This window comes from Bos indicus, chromosome 17 (genome assembly GCF_029378745.1).
Source record: "Bos indicus isolate NIAB-ARS_2022 breed Sahiwal x Tharparkar chromosome 17, NIAB-ARS_B.indTharparkar_mat_pri_1.0, whole genome shotgun sequence".
Taxonomy (NCBI): domain Eukaryota; kingdom Metazoa; phylum Chordata; class Mammalia; order Artiodactyla; family Bovidae; genus Bos; species Bos indicus.
The window spans coordinates 57,200,279-57,224,505 of NC_091776.1; the positions used below are offsets into that span (position 1 = coordinate 57,200,279).

General features: G+C 46.4%; 1 protein-coding gene across 3 annotated transcripts; it reads left to right on the plus strand.

Moving 5' to 3' along the window:
* The first annotated feature begins 3,405 nt into the window (after positions 1-3,405).
* Positions 3,406-23,896, plus strand: WSB2 (WD repeat and SOCS box containing 2). Of its 3 annotated transcripts, XM_070769591.1 has the most exons (9): positions 3,406-3,557; positions 9,560-9,728; positions 16,670-16,914; positions 17,062-17,193; positions 19,878-19,978; positions 21,107-21,279; positions 21,986-22,096; positions 22,210-22,317; positions 22,916-23,896. In XM_070769591.1, the coding sequence occupies exons 1-9, from the start codon at positions 3,545-3,547 to the stop codon at positions 23,076-23,078; spliced, it is 1,215 nt and encodes a 404-aa protein (XP_070625692.1). In that variant the 5' UTR covers positions 3,406-3,544; the 3' UTR covers positions 23,079-23,896. The 3 variants fall into 3 exon arrangements, with proteins under 3 accessions (XP_070625692.1, XP_070625693.1, XP_019832908.1); XM_070769592.1 differs by lacking the exon at positions 17,062-17,193; XM_019977349.2 differs by lacking the exon at positions 3,406-3,557 and having other exon boundaries at positions 9,526-9,728.
* Positions 23,897-24,227: the final 331 nt, after the last annotated feature.

The window sequence follows — 24,227 nt, forward strand, 5'->3', positions numbered from 1 at the left end:
TGCTTTAGTGATCTTCATTTAGGCCTGATTAGTAAACTAAAAAATTTGGGGAAATGGGATTGCCATCCACAATTTTTTTTTTTTTTTAACTAGCTTTCCCAACACTGGTAACAATATTGTTCTTGCTGCCATTTTATTCTTTTCTATGACTTGTAGATGCTACCTACTCTCTCATCTCTCCATTGTATTTGCATATCCTCAAATACATATTTCTTTTTGGTCAGATTGCCTGTTTTCTAACGTTAAAGGGTTAGGGTAGGAATCATCATAGAGCAGTAGATTGATGGACTGTCTGAAAAGACAGTTTCTGCAAGCTGTTGGGTCACTGCAGTGGCTGGTGGTTTTGGAGTTTCTCACTGGGCTCAGCTAATAGTAGTCCCCATACTTCTGCTTCATTGACTATGCTAAAGCCTTTGACTGAATGATAACAGACTGTGGAAAATTCTGAAAGAGATGGGAATACCAGACCACCTTACCTGCCTTCTGAGAAACCCGTATGCAGGTCAAGAAGCAACAGTTAGAACTGAAGATGGACCAATGGACTGGCTCAAAATTGGGAAAGGAGTACATCAAGGCTGTATATTGTCACTCTGCTAATTTTAACTTATAGGCAGAGTACATCATGCGAAATGCCAGGCTGGATGAAACTCAAGCTGGAATCAAGATTGCTGGGAGACACATCAATAACCTCAGATATGCAGATGACACCACACTAATGGCAGAAAGTGAAGAGGAACTGAAGAGCCTCTTGATGAAGATGAAACAGGAGATGAAAAAGCTGGCTTAAAACTCAGCATTAGTTCATGGCATCATCCCATCGCCTCACGGCAAATAGATGGGGAGAAAAATGGAAACTGTGAGAGATTTTATTTTCTTGGGCTCCAAAATCACTAAAGATGGTGACTGCAGCCATGAAATTAAGACACTTGCTCCTTGGAAGGAAAGCTATGACAAACTTAGTGTATTAAAAAGCGGAGACATCACTTTGCCAACAAAGGTTTGTCTAGTCAAGGCTATGGTTTTTCCAGTAGTCATGTATGTTGTTGGAGAAGATTCTTGAGATTCCCTTGGACTGCAAGGAGATCCAACCAGTCTATTCTGAAGGAGATCAGCCCTGGAATTTCTTTGGAAGGAATGATGCTAAAGCTGAAACTCCAGTACTTTGGCCACCTCATGCGAAGAGTTGACTCATTGGAAAAGACTCTGATGCTGGGAGGGATTGGGGGCAGGAGGAGAAGGGGACGACAGAGGATGAGATGGCTGGATGGCATCATTGACTCGATGGACGTGAGTCTGAGTGATCTCCAGGAGTTGGTGATGGACAGGGAAGCCTGGCGTGCTGCAATTCATGGGGTTGCAAAGAGACGGACATGACTGAGCAACTGAACTGAACTGAACTGATGTATGGATGTGAGAGTTGGACCATAAGTAAGGCTGAATGCTGAAGAACTGGTGCTTTCAAACTGTGCTGCTGGACAAGACTCTCTAGAGTCCCTTGGACAGCAAGGAGATCAAACCAGTCAATCCTAAAGAAATCAGTCCTGAATATTCATTGGAAGAACTGATTTTGAAGCTGAAGCTCCAATCCTTTGGCCACCTGATGCGAAGAGCCAACTCACTGGAAAAGACCCTGATCCTGGGAAAGACTGAGGGGAGGAAAAGGGGACAACAGAGAATGAGATGGTTGGATGGCATCACCAACTCAATGGACATGAGTTTGAGCAAAGTGTGAGAGACAGTGAAGGACAGGGAAGCCTGGCATGCTGCAGTCCATGGGGTGGCAAAGAGTCAGACAAGACTGACTGAACAGAAACAGTAACAAAGTCTCACCTCAACTCCCACTTGAGGAGGCCCAGCTCCACTCCCTATCCCTGTTAGAGGCTTTTTTCTTGGGTCATTGTCTCTCCTGTGTTTCTCTACTTCACTCCAAGCTTCCTAAACTCTAATCAAAGCTGTCCCATTTTCAAGTCCCTTACCTTCTAACCAAACCCATGTTTCCCAGGTTGTTTTAAATCCAGTCTCTCCATGTGCTGGGGCTTCCCTTATGGCTCAGCTAGTAAAGAATCCGCCTGCAATGCGGGAGACCAGGGTTCTCTCCCTGGGTTGGGAAGATCCCCTGGAGACGGGAAAGGCTACCCACTCCAGTATTCTGGCCTGGAGAATTCCATGGACTGTGTCCATGGGGTCTCAAAAGTCTGGACGCGACTGAGCAACTTTCACTCCATGTTGTGTGTGTGTTTATTACCAGCTTCTGTTTTTCCAGCCCAACTCCTCTTTTTCTCTGTCTGTTTGCCCCTTGCCTTCTACCCTTTATAACCACAGCATTTCCGTTTTCATCCTCCATTTTCCAATGGGCTTTCTTTTTCTGGTTCCCATTTTTTCATAAAACGACCCCTTCCTCTGACCCTGCACTCAGCCCTTTTATTCCTCTACCGCGGCTCCCATTTAACCTCTGAGCTCCCTGCCGCCTCAGGTCCCCAGTTTTATTCCTCTCATTTCTTCCCTCTCTCCGGAATTCCCAGACCCTCACCCTCCCACCCCAATTATTTCCTCAGGCTTCGCTTTTTGTTTTCCCAATACTGATTCCTTGGGTCTTCAGGTTCACCTTCCAAACTGATTCCCGCCCCACCCCTCACTCCGATTTTCACCCTGCCCCATCTCCTCAGCTCGCCGATGCCTTTCCTTACCCCAGCCTTCGTTTTTCCCTCAGCTCCACCGCATCCCTTTTTTAACCCACACCTCCTCCCTCCATCTCTGGTCCTTATCTGGCCCTTATAGTCCTCCCCACTCCGTTTGACCCATCTCTCCCCCAACCCGGATTTCTACCCCAGCCCCCGCCTCCTCTTCACCCGAGCCCCGCTCCTCTCAGCTTTACCACAGGCGTTCCCTCTGCCCCTGGGTTCTCCCACCACCGTGCCCTGCCGGCCCCGGTTTCCCTTCAGCCAAGCTCTCCGAATACCCCCCACCGCTCCCTTTTTATTCTGCGGGCCTCACCTGCCCGCCTCCCACGCCGGTTTTTCCCTCAGTACCACCCTCGCCCGGGATTACTTCCTGTCCGCACCCACCCCCGTTTTCCTCCGAGCCCCACCCCCACCCCTGGGTTTTACGCCGCCCCGCCCCCACTTTCCCCTGGTCCAGGCTCCTCCAAACCCCAGGTTCTTCTGCCCACCACCCTCCCCATCTCCTTATCAGCCCTGCTGCCCCTCCATCCAAGCTCGATCTTGCCCGAGGCCACCTGCCCCCACATCCCCGACTCCCCCTCAGCCCTCGCCTCCCCCGGGCCCCCAGGGTCCACCTGCCCGCCCCGCGTGGCCAGCAGCCGGGCTCCCGGCTTCTCCCCTGCGTGCCCCGGCCCCGCCCCCCGCGCGTCCCCGCCCGCGCCCGCCGCCATGTGACGGGAAGCAGCTGATGGCCTCTCCGGGTGGCGGCGGGCGCGGCGGCGGCGGGGCCGGGGCGGGGGCGGGCTGCGTGGGGGCGGCATGAGGGCCGGCGGCCCGGGGGGCTGAGGCGCCCGCCGCCTGCCGCGAGGCCGCGCGCGTCCTCCATGGAGGCCGGAGGTGAGTCGGGCCGCAGCGCGCGTTCCCCGCCGGCGGGGCAGGGCCCGTTCCCCTCGGGGTGGGGGGTGCAGGCTCGCCCGGGAACGGTCCGCGGGGGTGGGGTGGCATGGGCCACCGGGCCTGGGACGACCGCGTCGGCCGGCGGCGAGGTGCACGCCCGGCGCTGAGCTTTGTTTCACTTTCGCTGTCAACGGCCCCCACACCGTCTCCAACCTCTCCCGTTTCCCCGCCGGACCCGGGGACTACGGGCCTCTGTGCAGCAGGGATCCCCACCCCCGGGACAGTTGGGGGGGCGCCTGGGGCCAGACGCCACCGCCCGGTTGGGACGCCAGGCCCTCTGAGGTGTGGGTGTTTTGATTCCCGAGAGGAGGTGGGTGCCCAGCTGTCATGTGACGCACTCGAGGTCTGGGTGGGAGTCCGCTCTGCCCCATAGAAGCTGTGTGATCGTGGACGAGCCATTTAACACAAGTCTCTTTTGTATCTGCAAAATGGGCTAATAATAGTATCTGCCTTAGCGGGCGGTTGGGAGCTTCTCAAACTTGCCTGCGCATGAAAATCGGGTCTGGAATTCCATTTGAAAACCCATATTGCGAGCCTGGTGACATAGATGGGGGGACAAGTTAGGATACACCGATGAGTGAGGTACTTGCCTTTATCCTTGTTAACAGCTGTATCAGAAAATGGTGTGGAAGTCAGAGAATATTGGAAGCACTTGGAGGGTCAGCCCAAATGAACTTAATAAGCCTCAGGGGGAATGGTGTGCTTGTGCTAAGGCCAAACCTCAAGGCGCGTGCTTCAGAATCTTTCCAACCACTTTGCCTCTAAACCCCACTAATATAGAAATTTGGGGTGGGCTTGTGGTTTATTCTGGGAGTCCCAACTCTTGAATATACTCCCTTGCTTAAAGGCAGTTTCCCTAGGGGAAATTTCTCTGAAGGGGTCAAGGCCTGGACTCAGAATTTGTTCCAGAACCTCTTTGTATTCTTCCAGTGAAGTGCAAGCTTCATTCTGGTCTGGAAGATTATGATTGTGGGTGTTTTTATGTTTCCCTGACTCCTTGGATGGAATAGGGATTACTGGTGGGTGGGTGGGTTGAAATCAGGGGATTCCCCCAGGGTGGTGTAACTTTTTAATTTGGAAAATGACATTTCTTTGTTTGCTGGAGTCAGGCGTTCAATACCAGGTGTAGAGGTAGCTCTCTCTACTTTCCCATCTAGATAAGGGCTTTCTTTTCAGTGAGTGTGTTACCCATAGAACTCTTGTTAAATGGCCTCTAGTGTTTGCCTGAAATCTTATGTGAATCTTTTTCTAGCTTCCGCTGTCATTTCCATTGACTCCTTTTAGTTTATATCTGACAGTGATCTGGAGCTAGTCTCCCTTTTTAGCAGGAATCTGTTTCCAGTTCTGGATTTTTCCTAATGATTGATGACTGTGTTTTGGGGTGTGGGCTGAGCTACTGAGAGCTGCCAAGCTACTGTTTTAAAAAAAGGTCAGTTTTATGTTCTTTTGAACCTGAATAAAGGCCATTGTGATGGGATTACAATGGGCAACAGTAGATATCTTCAGAGCAGTGGTTAGAATGCATTTATACGTTGAAATATTTATTGAGTAACTACTGTATGTCAGGCACTCTCTAGGCCGGCGCTGGCTGAGAGAACTATAACCTCAAGCCACATATGCAATTTGAAATATTTTAGTAGCGGTGTTAAAAAAAGTGAAACAGGTGGATTTAACCTTAAAATTAAATGTTTGTCAATCCAGCATATCTAAAATGTCATCTCAACATATAATCTTGGTAAATTACTGAACATTTTTAGATTTTTGTTTTTGTACTGAATCTTCAAAATAAAGCATGTATTCTGTAGCTAACAACCCATCTTAATTGGGACTTGCCACATTTCAGAAGGTTAGTAACCACATGTGGCTAGTGGCTACTGAATGGGACAGTGCAGCCTGATAGCAGTGAACAATTTGAAGTGAGGATAGGGAAGAGAGAAACTACAGTCACCTAAAAACAAGCAATCAAGAGAAGATGGGTGAGTGACGGTTAAAAGGAAAATTCAGTGCAGTGAACGCAAGTCACTAGGCCACTTTGGGTAGTGAGGCCAGGAAGGTCTCTCAGACGTTGACACGGATCTGGGGCCAGCCAGGCAGAGTTTTCTAGGATGATGGAACAGCTAATGTAAAGATCCCAAGGCAGGATAAATCGTAAAGCTTCCTGCCAGCTAGAGTCCTTCATAGCTTCTGTCTCTGTGTACAGGCAAATCTCCTCCCACAGAAGAGGCCCATGGTACGTATTTTTCTACTCTGCCTGATTATCCAAACACATCCCAATGTTTAGTTAGAAAACTCGGATCCATAGGCCTTTTCACCAAGAAGGTCCAGGGCAGGTACAATCCCAGATGAAGCTGGATCCTCTTGCCTCTGGGTTTTTTGTTTTGTTGTTGTTTTTTTTTTTTTAAGTTCTGCACTAATTATGGCTTTCTCTTCCAGCTGCCAAGTTTAGTTTGGGCCCAGACTCCCTTTCAGAATCTTCATAGTTCCTTCATTTTTTTTTTTTTTTCCTCCTTATTTTAGTCTTTGAATTCCCGAGCCTAAGATAGCAAGAGATTAAATCCCCAAATGACAGAAATAGAGTGTGAAATCTGGATATGGCTTATGTTTAAGAAGCATTTCATGTTAAATTTTTGGCAAAGGCATCATAACAGTCTAAGGGACTTCATTTCATGTATATTATAGACAGATACCATGTATATTTATTCCACAAATATTTACTGATGGCCTGCTCTCTGCCAGGAACTCTGCTAGGCACTGGAGATAAACATACAAGGTCCTGACTCTGTGGCATTGATGTCCTAGTTGGAAGGTGACAGATAATGATCACAATGGTGTTTGTGCTGTAAAGAAAATAAAGTGAGAAGTTTTGAAGAACCTTAACTTGGAATCAGAGAAGGGCTCTCTAAGGAGCCTTTCTTAGGGCTCTCTCTCTTCACATATTCTACGGTGAAGAGAATAGCTGGTGCAATGGCCCTGAGGTTGGAACTAATTTAGCACCACCAAGGGGTGAGAAAAGGCCTATGTGCAGGACTTCTAGGGCAGGGTGAGGTTTTTATTATGAGATGGATTGAAACTGATCACTGAGAGGTGAGGAGAATAGGTGGTGGGGGCCAGAGAGGGGGCTAGGAGAGCAGTCGGAAGCTGCTTAGAGATAATGTTGGATAGATGAGCTGATGCTGATGAGATGGTGTTACATAGTTGAGAATAAACAGCCATGAGGTGGAGGGAAGTTAGGTTTGCCAAGTCTTTTGGGAGCAGGCTCGATAGAACTTGTTCATGGGTCTGGATTGGGAGGTCAAGAAAAGAGAGAAGTCGGGGACGACCCCTTTTCATATTGTGTGGAGCCTGCGTGGCGTTGAAAGGATGGATGACATGCATATCCTGGAGGAAGTGAACCAAGTGTGGCTGTTACCAAGATGGAATAAAGTCAGGTGATAAAAATGTACCTCCAGGTCAATGTCATTTAATATTTGACTACTCTGGTTTCTCAGCCTCAACACCATTCCATTGACGTTTTAAGCAAAATAATTTTTTTCTTGTGGGAGTTGGGGGCAGTCGTCCTGTGTGCTGTAAGATGTTTAGCAGCGTCCCTGGCCTCCTCCCATTCGATACTAGGAGCAGCACCTCCCGGAGAAGGCAGTGGCAACCTGCTCCGGTCAGTACTCTTGCCTGGAAAATCCCATGGACGGAGGAGCCTGGTAGGCTGCAGTCCATGGAGTCGCTAAGAGTTGGACAAGAAAATTTTCTTTACTGAGCGACTTCAGTTTCAGTTTTCACTTTCATGCGTTGGAGAAGGAAATGGCAACCACTCCAGTGTTCTTGCCTGGAGAATCCCAGGGACGGGGGAGCCTGGTGGGCTGCCGTCTATGGAGTTGCACAGGGTCAGACACAACTGAGGCAACTTAGCAGCAGCAGCAGCACCACCACCCCCAGTTGGGACAACCAAAATATTTCCAGATATTGCCACATGTCCCCAAGGGACAGAAGTGCCCCCAGCTGAGAACTGGATTACATGAAGGAGGCGTTGACAGGGTAGGGCCTTGTTACCTTAAGATACCTAGAAATAATGAGAATAAAGAAAACACCACAGGATTGCTGCCTAACATTGAGTCTTGTTTTCGATTTGAAATATAAAATAATGTCCTACCATGCAAATATTCACATCCAGAGGAGAATGCTCGATTACACAAGTAATTGTATAAGTGAAAGGGTCACATATACAAAAATACAAATTTCTAGGAGGAATTACCTAGGCCTGTACAAATGCCAGTTTAGACAGACCTAGATTTCCACATAGAACCTCAGGGAATGAATATTCTCTTTACAAAGGAAACTTTAAAAATTTTCTTTAAATAGCAAAGCCACAAAGTCTTGATATAATTTATTAAAATTCTATTTAAAGAGAATTTTCAGCAAAATATATCCATGTAAATAAGATGTACCCCTGTATTTTCCTATAATGCATACGTCAGGAAATATTATATATATGCACACATAATATTATATACATATTTGCATGTTTACTATCTGATTTATTGAATCTAAGAGATCATGGATTGTATTGCCATATGTATCACTGAAAAAATACTGCCTATTAAACTATGAGAAGTCATCACTTGACACATCCTGATTTTAACAAGGTCAAACTACGAGAAGACATATAGAGATATGTCCTAAAATACACAAAACAGGAGCTGTTAAATTAGTATCTATCTGGTAACAGCTATAAAAGGGTCAGTCTCAAAACTGCTAAAGTGGAACATACTCATCAGACAGTGACCTCATTCAGGATGGAAGCCAGTTTTTGTATTCATATGTATTGCAATCAGAGGATCAGTTCTGAAGGCCTTGAACTTAAAGACTTTGTCAGCCATTGAGAATCTTCTGTCAGAGGATGGAGTTGAATTAGGGACTGCCCTTCAAGTCAATGAAGAAGCACCAGTCCAGCCCCCACCCTTCACCCCGAGAAACAAGGATTGAATTGGCTTGGTGTTTGAAGGAGGCTGTATAAATCCCGAGCTGGAGATGGGGTTGGGGCAGAGGGAATTGATAACTACAGGAGAGCAGTGCAATAAACAGGGTAGGACTTATTTCCGCTTTGATAGTGTGAGATCTGGGTACGCTTCTCAGTTGCTAATCTCAGTGGGATTCTCATAAGCAGAATATGAGTCCAGGTGTGAACTCGAATGAGCTACTTGGGGCATGACAAGGAGACGTGTGTGGCTGGCACGCGGTATGGACCGGAAAAGGGAGGCTGGGGCCAGTGGGGTGGGGAGGAAGGTTGCCTTTAGTGGTAGGTAAGTGGGTGCCTTGGAATGTATTTGAAAGAAATGTTGTGATGTAATATGTGTTTCAGTTTTAGCAGGGTCCCTAGAGGCAGGGAAAACATGAATCTTGTAAAAAATATGGGCAAGATGGGATGAAGATTTAAGCCAGAACAGAAAGGAGATGGAAGAGGAGGGCAGATCAAGAGGTGGTGAGCAGGGCCAGTGTTAGCCTTGGTGATGGGAGGGATGCTGGCAAGTGAGGGGAAGCCTGTGTTTCAAATACTCCTTTCGGGAGAGAACTTAAGTACATCTGAAGGCCTCCTGATTAGTACCTTCTAGCTCAATCCTTGCCTGGCATGTCTCCTTTCTTCCTCTTTGGGCTTTCATGGGAAAACGAGGCCCCCCTTCACTGGGTTCACCCTGACAAAGGTTACTCTGAGTCATGGTTAACCAGCAGTGCCAGAACTGAGTAACCCCACTGGAATTTGGCCTGTGGCTACTGTTATTGCCCTGGGTCATTTAAATGACAACTCCCTCCCGGAATCCAGACTGTCACTTTTTGCCAGGGGACGACCTCTGCTTTCCTGTGTCTGAGTCAGCAAGGTGCTGGGGGACTGGGCTCTGCCCTTTCCGGTGAGGCACGGGTGCCTTCTTGAAGTATGCTATCTCCTGCCCCAGAGGAGCCGCTGCTGCTGGCCGAACTCAAGCCCGGGCGCCCCCACCAGTTTGATTGGAAGTCGAGCTGTGAAACGTGGAGCGTTGCCTTCTCCCCGGATGGTTCCTGGTTTGCCTGGTCTCAAGGACACTGCATTGTGAAGCTGATCCCCTGGCCGCTGGAGGAGCAGTTGTAAGTTCTTTCACACCCAAAGGAATGCGGATGTCCTGGGGAACTTTCCCAAATGACATCCTGCCCAAGAGCAGAAGAGGGAAGCTGGCCGACCAGTTCAGAAATTGATCATCGGGGTTTCCAGGGTCCTTCATCCTGTACCTGTGAAACCTCATTCTGTTGATAGCCCCAAGTGTTTTTTTTTCTAACAGCTTTACTGAGGTATAGTTTACATACTATACAATTTTCCCATTTAAAGTGTACAGTTAAGTGACTTCAGTATATTTACAGAGTTGTGCATCCATCATCATGACCAATCTTAGAACGTTTTTGTCACCCCCAAAAGAAACCCATCATTCTTTAATACCTTTCTCCTATCCATCCCTGACCAGCTTCTAATCTACTTTCTGTCTTTAAAGATTTGCCTGTTCTAGGCATTTCATATGAATTGAATCGTATGTTGTCATCTTCTGACTGGCTTCTTTCACTTAGGGGACTATTTTCATGGTTATCTGTGTTTTAGCATGCTCCGTGACTTAATTTCCCTTTATTGCCAAATGATATTCCATTTTATGGAGACATCACATTTTGTTTTATAAGTTTATCAGCTGGTGAGCACTTAGGTTGTTTTCACTTTCTGGCTATTAGAAATAATGCTGCTGCGAACACTTCCGTACTGGTTCGTGTGTGGATATGTTTTCGTATCTTGTGTGGATGTATGTTTGCATGTACGTTTAACCATTTGAGGGCGTGTCAGGCTGTTTTCCAGAGTGGTTGTACCATTTTATAATCCCGGCAGCAGTGCTGGAGATTCCCAGACTTCCCACATCCTCACCAACACTTGCAGCATGGCCATCGGAGTGGGTGTGAAGTGGCATCTCATTGTGGCTTTGATTTGCATTTCCCTATTGACTGCTGATCTTGTGCCTCCCCGCCCCTCACAGCCCTCCCCCTCCATGTGCTTACTGGCCCTTTGCCTATCTTTTTGGGAGAAATGTCTATTCAGATCCTTTGTCCATTTTAAAATTGGCTAGTTGCCTTTTTTGTTATCAACTAAGTTGTTTCTGATATTAACTAGCTTTTCTTTCTCTGCGCTGGACAAGTCTCAGTGTTTGAAGGCTGTGAGCTCCCAGTCAGATGGCCTAGCATCTGCATTTTTTTCATTTGTCCCAGGGCAACTCTATGTCTGTATTTATTTATTCAGCCAGCATTTTTTGCAAATCTTCCTTGCCTGACCAGGAGCCAAGGGCTGAGAATTCTGAAATATATTAAACATGGCCCCTGCCCTTGAAGGTCTCATTTGTTTTGCTTTAAGCATTTTAAAAGTTGCATATTAAAGTTTTTCATAAGTCCAGTCTGAAGCTTGTTGCCTTGATAATAGGTAATGCTGATGCAAATTTGCTGAGATGAGTACTTTGCACGCTGCAGGGGTTGAGGGGTGTACATTTGTGCATTTTCTGGAAGGAAGGCCATTTCAACAATCTTAAAACTGTTCTTCCTGCAATCAAAAAATCTCAGAAATGAGGTCATCTATTTATTTGTTTTTAAAAAAAATTTTATTGGCATATAGTTGATCTACAATGTTGTATTATTTTCTGCTGTACAGCAGAGTGAATCAGTTATACGTACACATTTATCCACTCTTTTTTAAATTTTTTCCCATATAGGTGATTATGGAATATTGAATATAGAGTTCTCTGTGCTGTATAGTTGGTCCTTATTCATTATCTATTTTATATATAGTAATGCATATATGGAGAAGGCAATGGCAACCCACTGCAGTACTGTTGCCCGGAAAATCCCATGGATGGAGGAGCCTGGTAGGCTGCAGTCCATGGGGTCGCTAAGAGTCAGACACGACTGAGCGACTTCGCTTTCACTTTCCACTTTCATGCATTGCAGAAGGAAATGGCAGCCCATTCCAGTGTTCTTGCCTGGAGAATCCCAGGGACGGAGAAGCCTGGTGGGCTGCAGTCCATGGGGTCGCACAGAGTCGGACACGACTGAAGCGACTTAGCAGCGGCAAATGCGTATATGTCAATCCCAGTCTCCCAGTTTATCCCTCCCCTTTTTTCCCCTTAACCATAACATTATTTTCTACATCTGCAGCTCTGTTTTGTAAAATAAGTACATCTGTACCTTTTTTTTTTTTAGATTCTACATATAAGTGCTATAATGTGTTATTTGTTTTTCTCTAACTTACTTCACTCAGTATGACAGCCTCTAGGTTCACCCATGTTGCTGTAAATGGGAGGTCATGTATTACTTACACTGCTTTTCAATATGAAATTAATCATATGATAGTTAAAAGTCAGAAATAGCTTAAAATCTGGTAACAAGAATGGTTAAGGAAATTATGGCATTGCCATCTGATATTTTTGCAGCCATCGAAGATTGCATGTAGGCTTTTTTTTTTAATGTTTATTTATTTACAGTTGTGTTTGGTCTTCATTGCTGTGCAGACTTTCCGCTAGTTGTGGCGAGCGGGGGCTACTCTATAGCTGTGGCTCGAGGGCTCCTCGTTACTGTGGCTCCTGTTGCAGAGCCTGGGCCCTGGGTTGCTGTGGCTTCAATAGGTGCCACACGGTGGGCTCAGTAGTCACAGTGCCTGGGCTCTAGAGCACAGGCTCAATAGTTGATCCACAGCATGTGGGACCTTACTGGATCAGGAATCATACCCGTGTCTCCTGCATTGGCAAGGGGGATTTTTTACCACTGAGCCACCAGGGAAGCTCTGTTTTTTGTTTTTGTTTTTTTTTTAATTACATTTTTCAGTTCCTTCTATACTCGTTTAATGAAAATGTCAAGATCATTCATTATTTATTAATCCCCCAGTCTAAATGCTAGAGATTCAGCTTCATATCCAGATTTGGGTATAATGTATATTTAGTCTGAAAAATAATTTTTTTAAAAAGCATAAAGTGGGAAATCTGTTATTTCCTTGAAAATCACTTTTTTTTTTTTTTTTTTGAAAATCACTTCTGTATTCAAATATATATATATATATATATATATTTTTTTTTTTTTTTGCTAAGTCGCTTCAGTCGTGTCCGACTCTGTGCAACCCCATAGACGGCAGCCCACCAGGCTCCCCCGTCCCTGGGATTCTCCAGGCAAGAACACTGGAGTGGGTTGCCATTTCCTTCTCCAATGCATGAAAATAAAAAGTGAAAGTGAAGTCTCTCAGTCAGGTCCGACTCTTAGCGACCCCATGGACTGCAGCCTACCAGGCTCCTCTGTCCATGGGATTTTTCAGGCAGGAGTACTGGAGATATGTATATTACTAGACATAAATATAACTTTCCCATATTAATTAGGGAAAATAGAAATTTGAGCATTAGCCCTTTTTGTGTATCTTTTGTTTAATATAATGGAGGGAATATTGTTTAGCGTGTTAAATGGCATGTTACTTATTTTAGGGAAAAACCATATATTTTGAAGAGTAATAACTTGAGGAAATATTTACAGTATAAGGCTTACTCAGAAAAGCAAGCTATGAAACTCTATGCAGTATGATCCCAAATTTGTTTTTGAAAAACATGTATATACATAAATAAGAATTCATGGTACCGTGCTTACTGTGGTTAGAGTGGTGTTCAGTCGCGTCCGACTCTTTGCGGCCCCATGGACTGTAGCACGCCAGGCTTCCCTGTCCTTCGCCATCTTCTGGAGTTTGTTCAAACTCGTGTCCATTGAGTCAGTGATGCCATCCAACCATCTCATCCTCTGTCGTCCCCTTCTTCTCCCACCTTCAATCCTCCCCAGCATCAGGGTCTTTTCCAATGAGTCAGTTCTTCGCATCAGGTGGCCAAAGTGTTGGAGTTTTAGCTTCAGCATCAGTCTTTCCAGTGAATATTCAGGGCCGATTTCCTTTAGGATGGACTGGTTGGATCTCCTCGCAATCCAAGGGACTCTCAAGAGTCTTCTCCAACACCACAGTTCAAGCAGCAATTCTCAGTGCTCAGCTTTCTTTATAGTCCAACTCTCACATCCATACATGACTACTAGAAAAACTATAGCTTTGACTAGACGGATCTTTGTTATTGGGCTTCCCTTGTGGCTCAGACGGTAAAGTGCCTGCCTACAGTGCGGGAGACCCGGGTTCAGTCCCTGGGTCGGGAAGTTCCCCTGAAGAAGGAAATGGCAACCCACTCTAGTATTCTTGCCTGGAAAATCCCATGGATGGAGGAGTCTGGTAGGCTACAGTCCATGAGATCTTCTCCAACACCACAGTTCAAGCAGCAATTCTCAGTGCTCAGCTTTCTTTATAGTCCAACTCTCACATCCATATGTGACTACTAGAAAAACCATTGCTTTGACTAGACGGATCTTTGTTATTAGGATCTGGGTAATTTTTATAATTTTCTCATCTCCAAAATTTCCCCATTTTCCACTATTATTTTTATAGTTTGAAATAATTGTTATTTTAAAAGTTCTTTAAAAGAGAAAATCTGAGTCCTTTATATTCTTGTTAGGATTGTTACACACTTAAGAAATCATACAGTGCTTTCAAGATTGAGCAAATAATTGATATTAACAAAATAATGTACTACTTTTAGAAATAACATTTTCAGACACTTTAATTTTGATGAATTTAAGTTCTAATGACTCTACCCGGGTCCCCAGCTACCCCCTACCTTCCATGTAGCTCACCCTTTGAATTCATTGCAGACTCTGAAGTCCAAGGCATTTGCTGGACACTAGGCTGGGACACCCAAGACTTGGCTCTGATTCTGCCTGCAATTCTGTGGCCCTGGGAAAGTTATCTCTATCCCAAGCATGGAGATTTTAATATCTTGTTCTAGAGAATCTATGATGTTAAAATGAATTAATATATAAATGTGCCTTAATTCCTTTGGAGTAAAGTAGCTACAGATGCATCTCTTAATTCAAATACAGAAGTTAGGATTTTATAAAAGAAATAAAAGGTAACTTTGGAGGTTCCAAGCTGTCCTGCAGAGCTCCATGGCCAACTCGGGCTCCCAAGTCAGAGCCGGGCAGGTCTTTGAAGTGCATGTGTCGGCCTGTCTGGGCCACGTGTGCACTGGGCGGCCTTCATTGAAAAGAAGTTCACTGTCATACTCAGGTGTTGTGTCAGAATGACAAATTTTCAGAGCACATTTGGCCATTTAGACCGGGAGTCAGCAAACCTTTTCTTTAAAGGCCCAGATAGTAAATATTTTGGCTTTGGGGGCATATGTCTCCATCAGGACAAGTCGGCTCTGCTGCTAGAGGGTCTAAGCAACCCTCGATGAGATGCAGGCAAACAAGCAGACTTCATATGCAAAACAGACTGCCTACCTGGGCACTCCCTGCCAGCTTCTGCTATGGAATAATAGGGTTTCCAGAGCTGAAAGAACCTACACTGGCCTCAGTCTCTTGCTGCCAGTTTTGTAGGTGAACTTGGTTAAAATTCTTTAATATATTTCAACCAAGTGATTGACAAAAGTATGATTTACCTAACTTTTGGGGAACAAATGTAATACAGAAAGAGGTTCAGCTGCATGTACGTCGACTATAGGATTTTTCATGGAAATGAGTTCCAGCTTTATCATCACCATTCCTTCAGTTTGATAAATCCAAGAGTGTGGTCAGAGTCAGGTAGAAAAGCAGGACTGAGTACTTGCACTGATAAAGTATACCACAGACCAGAAACTGCGTTTGCGGGCTGAACTGCAGGGCAATTTAATTGCTTGTTCCTTTGAGAGTTATGTGAGGCAGAGTGTGGGCAGGGCCCTGTTTCTTAGGGACAGAGTCTTATTTAGCTTGTCTAGGCCTGTGTTTCAGCATAAGTAGAAGGTAAAAGGCAAGGCTTGGGCTACAAGATCTTTGAGGTCAGCGTACCTGTGAACAGCTCTGAGTTCTTTCCTTGATGCCCTGCTGACTGGTTCCTGGGCTGGAAGAGTCATCAGAAAAGAAATGAAAGAGCCCCACTCATGGATCAGAGCAAAGTGAGGGAAGGTGGAAATCACGTGTATTAAGCAAACTGTTGGGCTTCCCTGGTGGCTCAGACGGTAAAGCATCTGCCTACAATGCAGGAGATCCGGGTTCAATCCCTGGATTGGGAAGAAATCCCCTAGAGAAGGAAATGGCAACCCACTCCGGTACTCTTGCCTGGAAAATCCCATGGATGGAGGAGCCTAGTAGGCTATAGTTATGTGACTCCGCAAAAGAGTTGGACACGACTGAGCGACTTCACTTTCACGAAAACTGTTGTCCAGAAAGGGGTTTATTTTTCTGCTCCTAGGGTGCTTTCTAAGCTAGAGATAAAGGAATGCTACAAGGCAGAAGAGTAGCAAATGCGTAATCAGGCTCTAAGTTCTGTCCTAGTTCCAGACCTACAGCATGCTTTCTTTCTCATGAGGAACACTGAATGTCTCTCTCCTTCCATGCACCAAAACCCAGGAAAACTTTCCAAAGAAGAGAATGACTCCCTGGAGCATCTGTGATCTAGTTCTCCCACAAGGCAGGTCACGCCACTGCAGGGCTGTCAGAAGTGGAATGAGCCATGGCCAGTGAAGTCCCTGTTACAAGCATTCTAAAAAGAAACAAAAAGAGAAGTCATGTTGCTGCTGCTGCTAAGTCGCTTCAGTCGTGTCCAACTCTGTGCGACCCCATAGACGGAAGCCCACCAGGCTCCCCGGTCCCTGGGATTCTCCAGGCAAGAACACTGGAGTGGGTTGCCATTTCCTTCTCCAATGCATGAAAGTGAAAAGTGAAAGTGAAGTCGCTCAGTCATGTCTGACTCTTAGCGACCCCATGGACTGCAGCCTACCAGGCTCCTCCGCCAATGGGATTTTCCAGACAAGAGTACTGGAGTGGGTTGCCATTGCCTTCTCCGAAAGTCATGCTAGAATTCACCAAAGTAGTTTCTAGAACTTCAAAGGCTTAGATGCCCCAGAGTGAAAGATTGGTTAACTTGGCAGTTTCAGATTCATTAAGAACTCTTCTGCTTTCCCTAGCATCCCTAAAGGGTTTGAAGCCAAAAGCCGAAGCAGCAAAAATGAGACAAAAGGGCGAGGCAGCCCAAAGGAGAAGACACTGGACTGTGGGCAGATTGTCTGGGGCTTGGCCTTCAGCCCATGGCCTTCTCCACCCAGCAAGAAACTCTGGGCTCGCCACCATCCGCAGGTGCCAGATGTCTCTTGCCTGATCCTTGCTACTGGGCTCAACGATGGGCAGATCAAGATTTGGGAGGTACAGACAGGTAGGTCATTTCTGGCTGGGATCAAGGACCCCAGGGCTCGCTTGCACATTCTGATCAGGGACGGCCTGTTGACTGAGGGGTGTGGCCGTGACCCGAGGACCAGGGCTTCCTCTCCCCCTGACTTAGTGCCCCGCTCTCTCACGCTAGGGCTCCTGCTTTTGAATCTTTCCGGCCACCAGGATGTCGTGAGAGATCTGAGCTTCACACCCAGTGGCAGTTTGATTTTGGTTTCTGCATCTCGGGATAAGACTCTTCGCATCTGGGATCTGAATAAACATGGTATGGAAGTGAAGGGATGACTTGGAAGCCCCCATATACTCTTTATTTGCCCCCCTCTCTGCTTGACCAGTGTCATTTTATCCAGAACAGTGTTTCTTAACCTTTTTTCTATTAGTGCCTCCTAAGGAGACTTTTTAGACATACTTTTCCTAGTCACCACCTCCCCCCCCAACTACCTGGGAGATTTTCATACCAGAGATACAGAGATACACTGTGTATCTGTTCAGGTGCTGAATGCTTATCTATGCTTTGTACATAAAAAAGGTAAGATTATTCTGACCATCAAGAACCAGTTTTCACCGCTGATGAAAATACATGGTATAGAATAGGTTTTCTCAGCTCTGGCACTCTTGCACTTTGGGCTAGATAATTCTTTGTCATGGGCCAACCTTTGGGTTCTCGATTGTGGAGCAGTATACTTCTGTACCCGTGAGATGCCAGTAGCACCTTTTCCAGTGGTAACAACCAAAAATGTCTCCAGACATTGCCTGGTTTCCACATGGAGGGCCACAGTCTCCCTGGGTTGAGAACCAGTGATTGAGAAGAAATCATCCATGTTGGGTACTTCCTGTTAGAGATACAGTTAGAAAGAATCTAGGTTAGAAGAATTCTCTCAGGCTAGGGGTGGGGCGGAGCAGGGTGTTCATTTCTCCTTTAAGCAGAACAGTATCCAGGAGTGGCCTGATGAAGAATTCCATTCATCTCTGGTGTTGATCCTTAGCTGGAATGGTGACACAGGGAAGAGGAATTTATTTCCAGGATATTTCTCCCTCATGTGGGCAGGGACGTGGGTGTGGAGGGAGGTGGCAGAAAGAGGAAGTGGCGACGTGGCCCGTGAAGAGCGCACTTGTCCCCCTGACAGTGCAAAGTCCGAGTCGTGACTACTGCAGCTCCCGCTTACCTGTCCCTTTCCTCTCAGAAACAAGCCTGCTAGCTTGTCAGACGACTAAGGAGGTGCGTGTGGTGGCCTTCCCTGGAGGCGCCTCGTCACCCACACAGCCCTGGAGCCTCTTCTGCCTGTTGCTCTGGAGCTTGTAGTTGCGTGGTCCGAGGTGGGCCTGCAGACTGGGAGCACCGCTCAGAGGCAGCGCCATTTATAATGTGTGTCCACAGGCAGCTGGCCACCACCTAAGGAAGGAGGGGGAGGGGACCGAGAGTGGGCAGAATGGCCTAGGCCAATTACTAGGGCTTTTCAAGGAGAGAAGGGCTAGAGTTGTGTCTCTACCCGGCCCTGCCGTGCTATCCTGCCTTGATATATTCACTCACACCTACCCGGGGGCAGGTGCACTTCTTACAGCTAAAGAAACCATGACTGACTTTAAAAAATTTTATTTCCAATGTATACTCACACATACACATAAACTCATAAATGCATATATATGACCATAGACATTCCCCCCCCTTGTTGGGGTTTCTCCCCCTAAGCGGTCTCACCCTCCCCTCAACTGCATTCCTCCATGATCCCCCCTGTAGTGCTGTCACCCATGCTAAGAGCCTTCCACGTTTCCTTCCATGTTTTTCTCTATACTTACATAATCTATTCAGACACTCACGTTTCCATTTATGGATTTGGGGGTCATTGTCTCACAAAAATGGAATCTCATTTTTTACATTTTTTTGCATCTTGCCTTTTTTTTTTTTTTAAATTAAACACTCCATAGAAAATCTAGTTCCTTAATTTCATGTGACTTAACAGATGGAATTACTACCCTTTGTCCATCCGTTCCTCTGTTGATGGGCATTTGATTTTTTCCCAAAATGGAGACCTGGAGAGATGAAATGAGTGTCCCAGCATAATGCACTGAGTAGACAGTGGAGCCAGGGTTCAAGCCCAAGTTTGCCTGCCTCAGAGCACGTGGCCCTAATGACCCTGCACCACTACTCATCCATTCATTCTGGCGAGGTGTGGAGAGTGGGATCCTGTAACCGGGGGAAGCCATTACAGAGCATGAATGACAGAATTGAAGGTCTCAAATTTGGGAGGATGCTTCAGAGTAATCCAGGTGGTTGGAGGACCTGAAAAGAATAGTCTGCTATAAAAGGAATGTGTCCAATCTAATCTGTGGCCAGCCCTTATCCCATTGACCTTGTGGATTTTGGTGAAGCAGTTGGTAATGATTTCCTGTGGGCATTGTAATGTCACGTTAATAGGTTTCAGGCATTTAAATGACAAGTCTTGTCATATGTCTCTGCATTAAAAAAGGAGCCCAAATCTAGAAAGATGGTACTGATAAAACCTATTTGCAGGGCAGCAGTGGAGATGTAGACAGAGAACAGACTTGTGAACACAGTGGGGGAGGAGAGGGTGGGATGAATGGACAGAGTAACATGGAAACAGATACACTACCATATGTAGAAGAGATAGCCAGTGGAAATTTTCTGTATGACTCAGGGAGCTCAAACCTATGCTCTGTGACAGTCCAGAGTGGGTGGGATGGGGTGGGAAGGAGGTTCAAGAGGGCGGGGACATATATATACCTATGGCAGATTCATGTTGATGTATGGCAGAAAGCAACACAATATTATAAAGCGACTGTCTTCCAAATAAAAAGGGGGGAGTGTGGGCTCAGCTGCTGGAGAACCATTGGATACAGCAGGTAGGGGGGCCAACACCACTGGTTTTGGGGCTTCCTGCTTTGTGGTTCAGGGAGTTGGCTAACTGTGTGCTCCAACTTCTCTGCCAGGTAAACAGATTCAGGTGTTATCGGGCCACCTGCAGTGGGTTTACTGCTGCTCCATCTCACCAGACTGCAGCATGCTATGTTCCGCGGCCGGAGAGAAGTCGGTGAGTCTCAAACTAGGGGTGCCCTATGCTGTGTTGCTTCAGTTCCATGAGACGTGGAGGCCTGTGTGTGGGAGGGTAAGCGAGCCAGTGTCCTTGAAACTCGCCTGCAGATCCACCCCAGCGGGAGCCGCACTGCCCGCTGAGGCCCCTCCTGCACGCCTGCCTTCTGATTTGCATTGTGACACGGACCCGCTGCACCACTGGAGGGCCGTTTGCCTTCACAAGATGGGAAAGTGGTGCTTTTTAAATGTCTTTCCCCCTCAAAGTCTAAGATTTTAAAAGTTGCAACCCACACTTGGATCCATATTTCCTTCGAACCATCTAATCTGAATCCATCTGATTAGGATTTCCATTTCAAATCATAAAATATATAGAACCTTCTTGAACTTTGTCCTGAAATCCTATCTCTTATAAGAAAAGTACTGGAAACCCAGGAACAGTTTGGAAACCGTTTGAGTTTTGTATCTGCATCGGGCTGTTGGTTGCTGTGACTGACTTGGGAAAGTTAAGAGTCCACTATTTGGTACAGCCCAGGAGGTTAATCATTGATTTGAGGTTTGGAACTAGGTGAAAATGAGAGTTTTCTTAAAGGAAAGAAAAAAATTATTCTTTTAATGATTCTCAGAAGTTTTAAGTTAATGAGCTAGGTCAGACCTACAGCTGTGGGGCAGATTTCTCTGGTCCTGTAAACCAAAGCGGGGTGTCAGATGGCTCTGTTGGGTGCCCTGGAATTCACCTCTGACACCTGTTTTTAGTTTTAAGTGAAAGGGCAAGATAGCCACTGGCTTAGGTCTTCAGCATGCATTGCCCTACTTGGTAAGAGAGCTCAGAAGCAGAACCCAGATGCCTCCCCTGAGCCATGTTGGCAGCCATCTTCCTAAGGTCAGTCAGTTTATCTCCCTTGAAGTAAGTGTCTTGAGCATGTCCCTTGCTTAGGCGTCTCAAGAATTCAGACCCGTCACTTTATTTAAGCCCAAATGACACACACTGGAAGAAACGTGGAAGAGCGGGTAGAGAGCTTGGCTTCCCCTGGCTGTCGAGCTGGGAGAGGCAGGGCTGTACCTTCCCCTCGCTGGTCATGTCCTGAGTGCTGTCTCCACCGTGACCAGGCACCTGCTCTTCCCACAGGTCTTTCTGTGGAGCATGCGTTCCTACACGTTAATCCGGAAGCTAGAGGGCCACCAGAGCAGTGTGGTGTCTTGTGACTTCTCCCCTGACTCTGCCTTGCTCGTCACGGCTTCTTACGATACCAATGTGATCATGTGGGACCCCTACACCGGCGAGCGGCTGCGATCACTCCAGTAAGGACCACTCCCCTGCTTCAGCTTCCTGATGGGGTAACCGATGAGAAACCTGTCTTGGTGCAGGACCCAGTGCGGTCCTGCTTATTCTAAGGCACTGGTGTGTGGCGGTGTTTGTCAGTGAAGTTCTCAAATGAGCCCCCAGTGCCTTCAAGTCTCCTGTGATCGGAGGCTCACTGTATTGCTTGGATTCAGCATTATGAAACCTCACAGTGACTCTTTCTTTCCATTTACTAATAACTGTAGTAACAGGTTCAGAATGATCCTCTTATCGAAACTGTTATTTCCAAAGTGAGTTTTCATATTCTCACCAACTTGGTCTCCTTTTCCCCTTTGTCTCTGTTGTTTTCTGAAGCAAATAATAGGTAGTCCTATAATTATCATGTATCTTAGCCTAAAAAAGACTTTCAGTTTGTACTGGGGCATACAAGTGAGGGCTGACCTACTTTGCATAAGGAAATTAGCACGGGGAGTGTTGGTAGCTCTTCAGCCCTCTCCATGAGACACTGGAGCTATGAAATGCACTTGTTTCCAGTTGTCTTTTACCCAGTCTGCAAATCCCCAGGTTTTCCACATAGGATCTAAGACATGTCTGGAACCTCTTTGTGGCCGAGGCAGTTTGGCCTCCTGCCTGGGGATGAACACTGAAGGGTGGAGGGTGGCTGAAACTCCAGGCCCGCCTACTGTCCTGTGTCCTTCTCCTCAGCCACACCCAGCTCAACCCCCCCATGGATGATAGCGACGTCCACATCAGCTCCCTGAGATCTGTGTGCTTCTCCCCCGAAGGCTTGTACCTCGCCACGGTGGCAGATGACAGGTAATGAAGAGAAACCTCTTTACGCAGCCTCAGAGCCAAGTGCTTGAAAGGACTTGTACCATCACCTTCAGGGTCTGACCTCAGGCCTACTGACGTGTCCCATTCTCCTCCAGGCTCCTCAGGATCTGGGCCCTGGAACTGAAGACTCCGATTGCATTTGCTCCTATGACCAATGGTCTTTGCTGCACATTTTTTCCACATGGTGGAGTTATTGCCACAGGGTATGTATCTGTTAGCTGAACAGATGGGTAGCAATTTCTGCTGAGTATTCCATGCAGCTTTTTAAGGAAAGAAAGCATCTAGAATTTTCTTGCCTATGAGGACGGCTGTAAGGAAATCTGAGATTACATAAAATTCTAATATTTACTTCTGCCAGTGTAGTTTATCATTCACTTTAAATATTTAACCTAAATGTAATGAAAAATCTACAATTCATGCTACCAAACAGGCCAAGTCTGCAAGGAAACAGAAATTAAGATGATGCAGAATTTATATGGGAAACCATTTGGGGCAGAGACCACCTGACAGGGAACATCTGTAATGCAGTAAGTGGCACTCTGCCCCATTACATTTGAAGCCATAGAATGATTTATAAAGGCCTGCACTCCCAGAGATAGCACTTTGGACTCGGAGGTGTCTAGAGTTCTCTTAGTGCTCTCGGCAGCCTTAATTATTCAGCGCCACACCCTTCACATGTATTTCCAAGGTCCAGGTTGCATTTCACTCTCTGCAGTCTCCTGCCAGTGCAAGTCAGTAGAAACGTTAATAACTGTCACGGTGAAAAGACAACTCCTAGGTCTGTCTTTCGTTTCATTTCAGGACAAGGGACGGCCACGTCCAGTTCTGGACGGCTCCTCGGGTCCTGTCATCACTGAAGCACTTATGCCGGAAAGCCCTTCGAAGTTTCCTCACGACATACCAAGTGCTAGCACTGCCAATCCCCAAGAAAATGAAAGAGTTCCTCACGTACAGGACTTTCTAACCCAGTCTCCATAGTCTTACTTGTTTTCTTTGTAGCAGGATAAATCTTCCTGACAAAGGAGTAGGTGGAATAATGGGCCAAACATCTGGCCTTGGCTTGAAATACAATTTCTATTTGGGAAGCTGTGAACAGAATGTAGCAAAGCCAGATTCCAGTGGACCCGCCGGGGTCTCTTCCCCAGGACACAAGAGTGTCAGTCTTAGAAGAGGGACAGAGTGATGGAGCCTGAGCTTTACCTTCAGTCCACTTACGCACAGCAGTGCTGGGCCCTCTGGTCATTTTAATTCCAAGTGCAGTTAAGGAGTTGTTTCACAGAGAGGAGCGCCTGGGCCTCACGCCTCTGTGGCAGCAGGAAAGTTCCCACTCCCTTGACTGGAGTGTGGCTTCTGCTAAGTGTCTGTCACTGATCCAGATGCAGAAGAGGCCTTGGTTCTGTCCTGCTGGTCAGAGCGGCTCTGATGTGAGTGAGCAAGGGCTTTCCTTCTCCCTGCTCCCCTCTGGCCCGCAGGACAGGTGTCATAGAGATGTCTGGTGGGAGGCACTGTCAGCTCAAGTCCAGGTGACTCAAGAGGCCGTGCTCCTGCTAGTAGATTTGGCTTTTTTTTTTTTAAATAATGGTGTGCATGTGCCGGAGGTGTCAGATTTGTGTGTCGGGTTACACAGAACGTATTCCTCAACTGCATGACTGTCCCAGTGGCTACTGAGTTATCTGTCAGTTGTTTGCCAGTTAGCATATTTATTTGTATTTCCTCAACAGATGTTAAGGTACAGCTGTGTTTTTGTCAATGGTATCTAAAAACCATAGTACTCAATTTGAACAGTTGTGAAGATGTCTCCTTAATTGTGTGAAGAATTGGTGTCATCATTTCAGCTGATTTTCTTCTGTACGAGATCTGACTTGACTGCTTCAACTCATTGGACTCATCAGCCAGTCTCAACTCTGCCCCTAAACACAACTAGCTCCTTAAAAGTACTGTTCTCCTTCAGTGGTGTATAGTTATCTAATCAAGACACCTCATTCAAACAAAATCTGCCTTTGGAAAATTTAATATATTTTAAATTATTTTAAAAGAAATGCAACATCTTATCCTTTGGCTTTCTTACTAGGTGCTTTGTAGAGGCCTGTGTATTATGAAAAAGCGTGTTGAA

Bases quoted from the DNA above. Each gene is read 5' to 3' on its own strand.
- WSB2 (XM_019977349.2), top strand. From the start codon at position 9,541: ATGCTATCTCCTGCCCCAGAGGAGCCGCTGCTGCTGGCCGAACTCAAG. The intron at 17,194-19,877 runs GTATGGAAGTGA...CTTCTCTGCCAG, and splicing joins CTGGGATCTGAATAAACATG to GTAAACAGATTCAGGTGTTA. The intron at 19,979-21,106 runs GTGAGTCTCAAA...CTCTTCCCACAG, and splicing joins CCGCGGCCGGAGAGAAGTCG to GTCTTTCTGTGGAGCATGCG.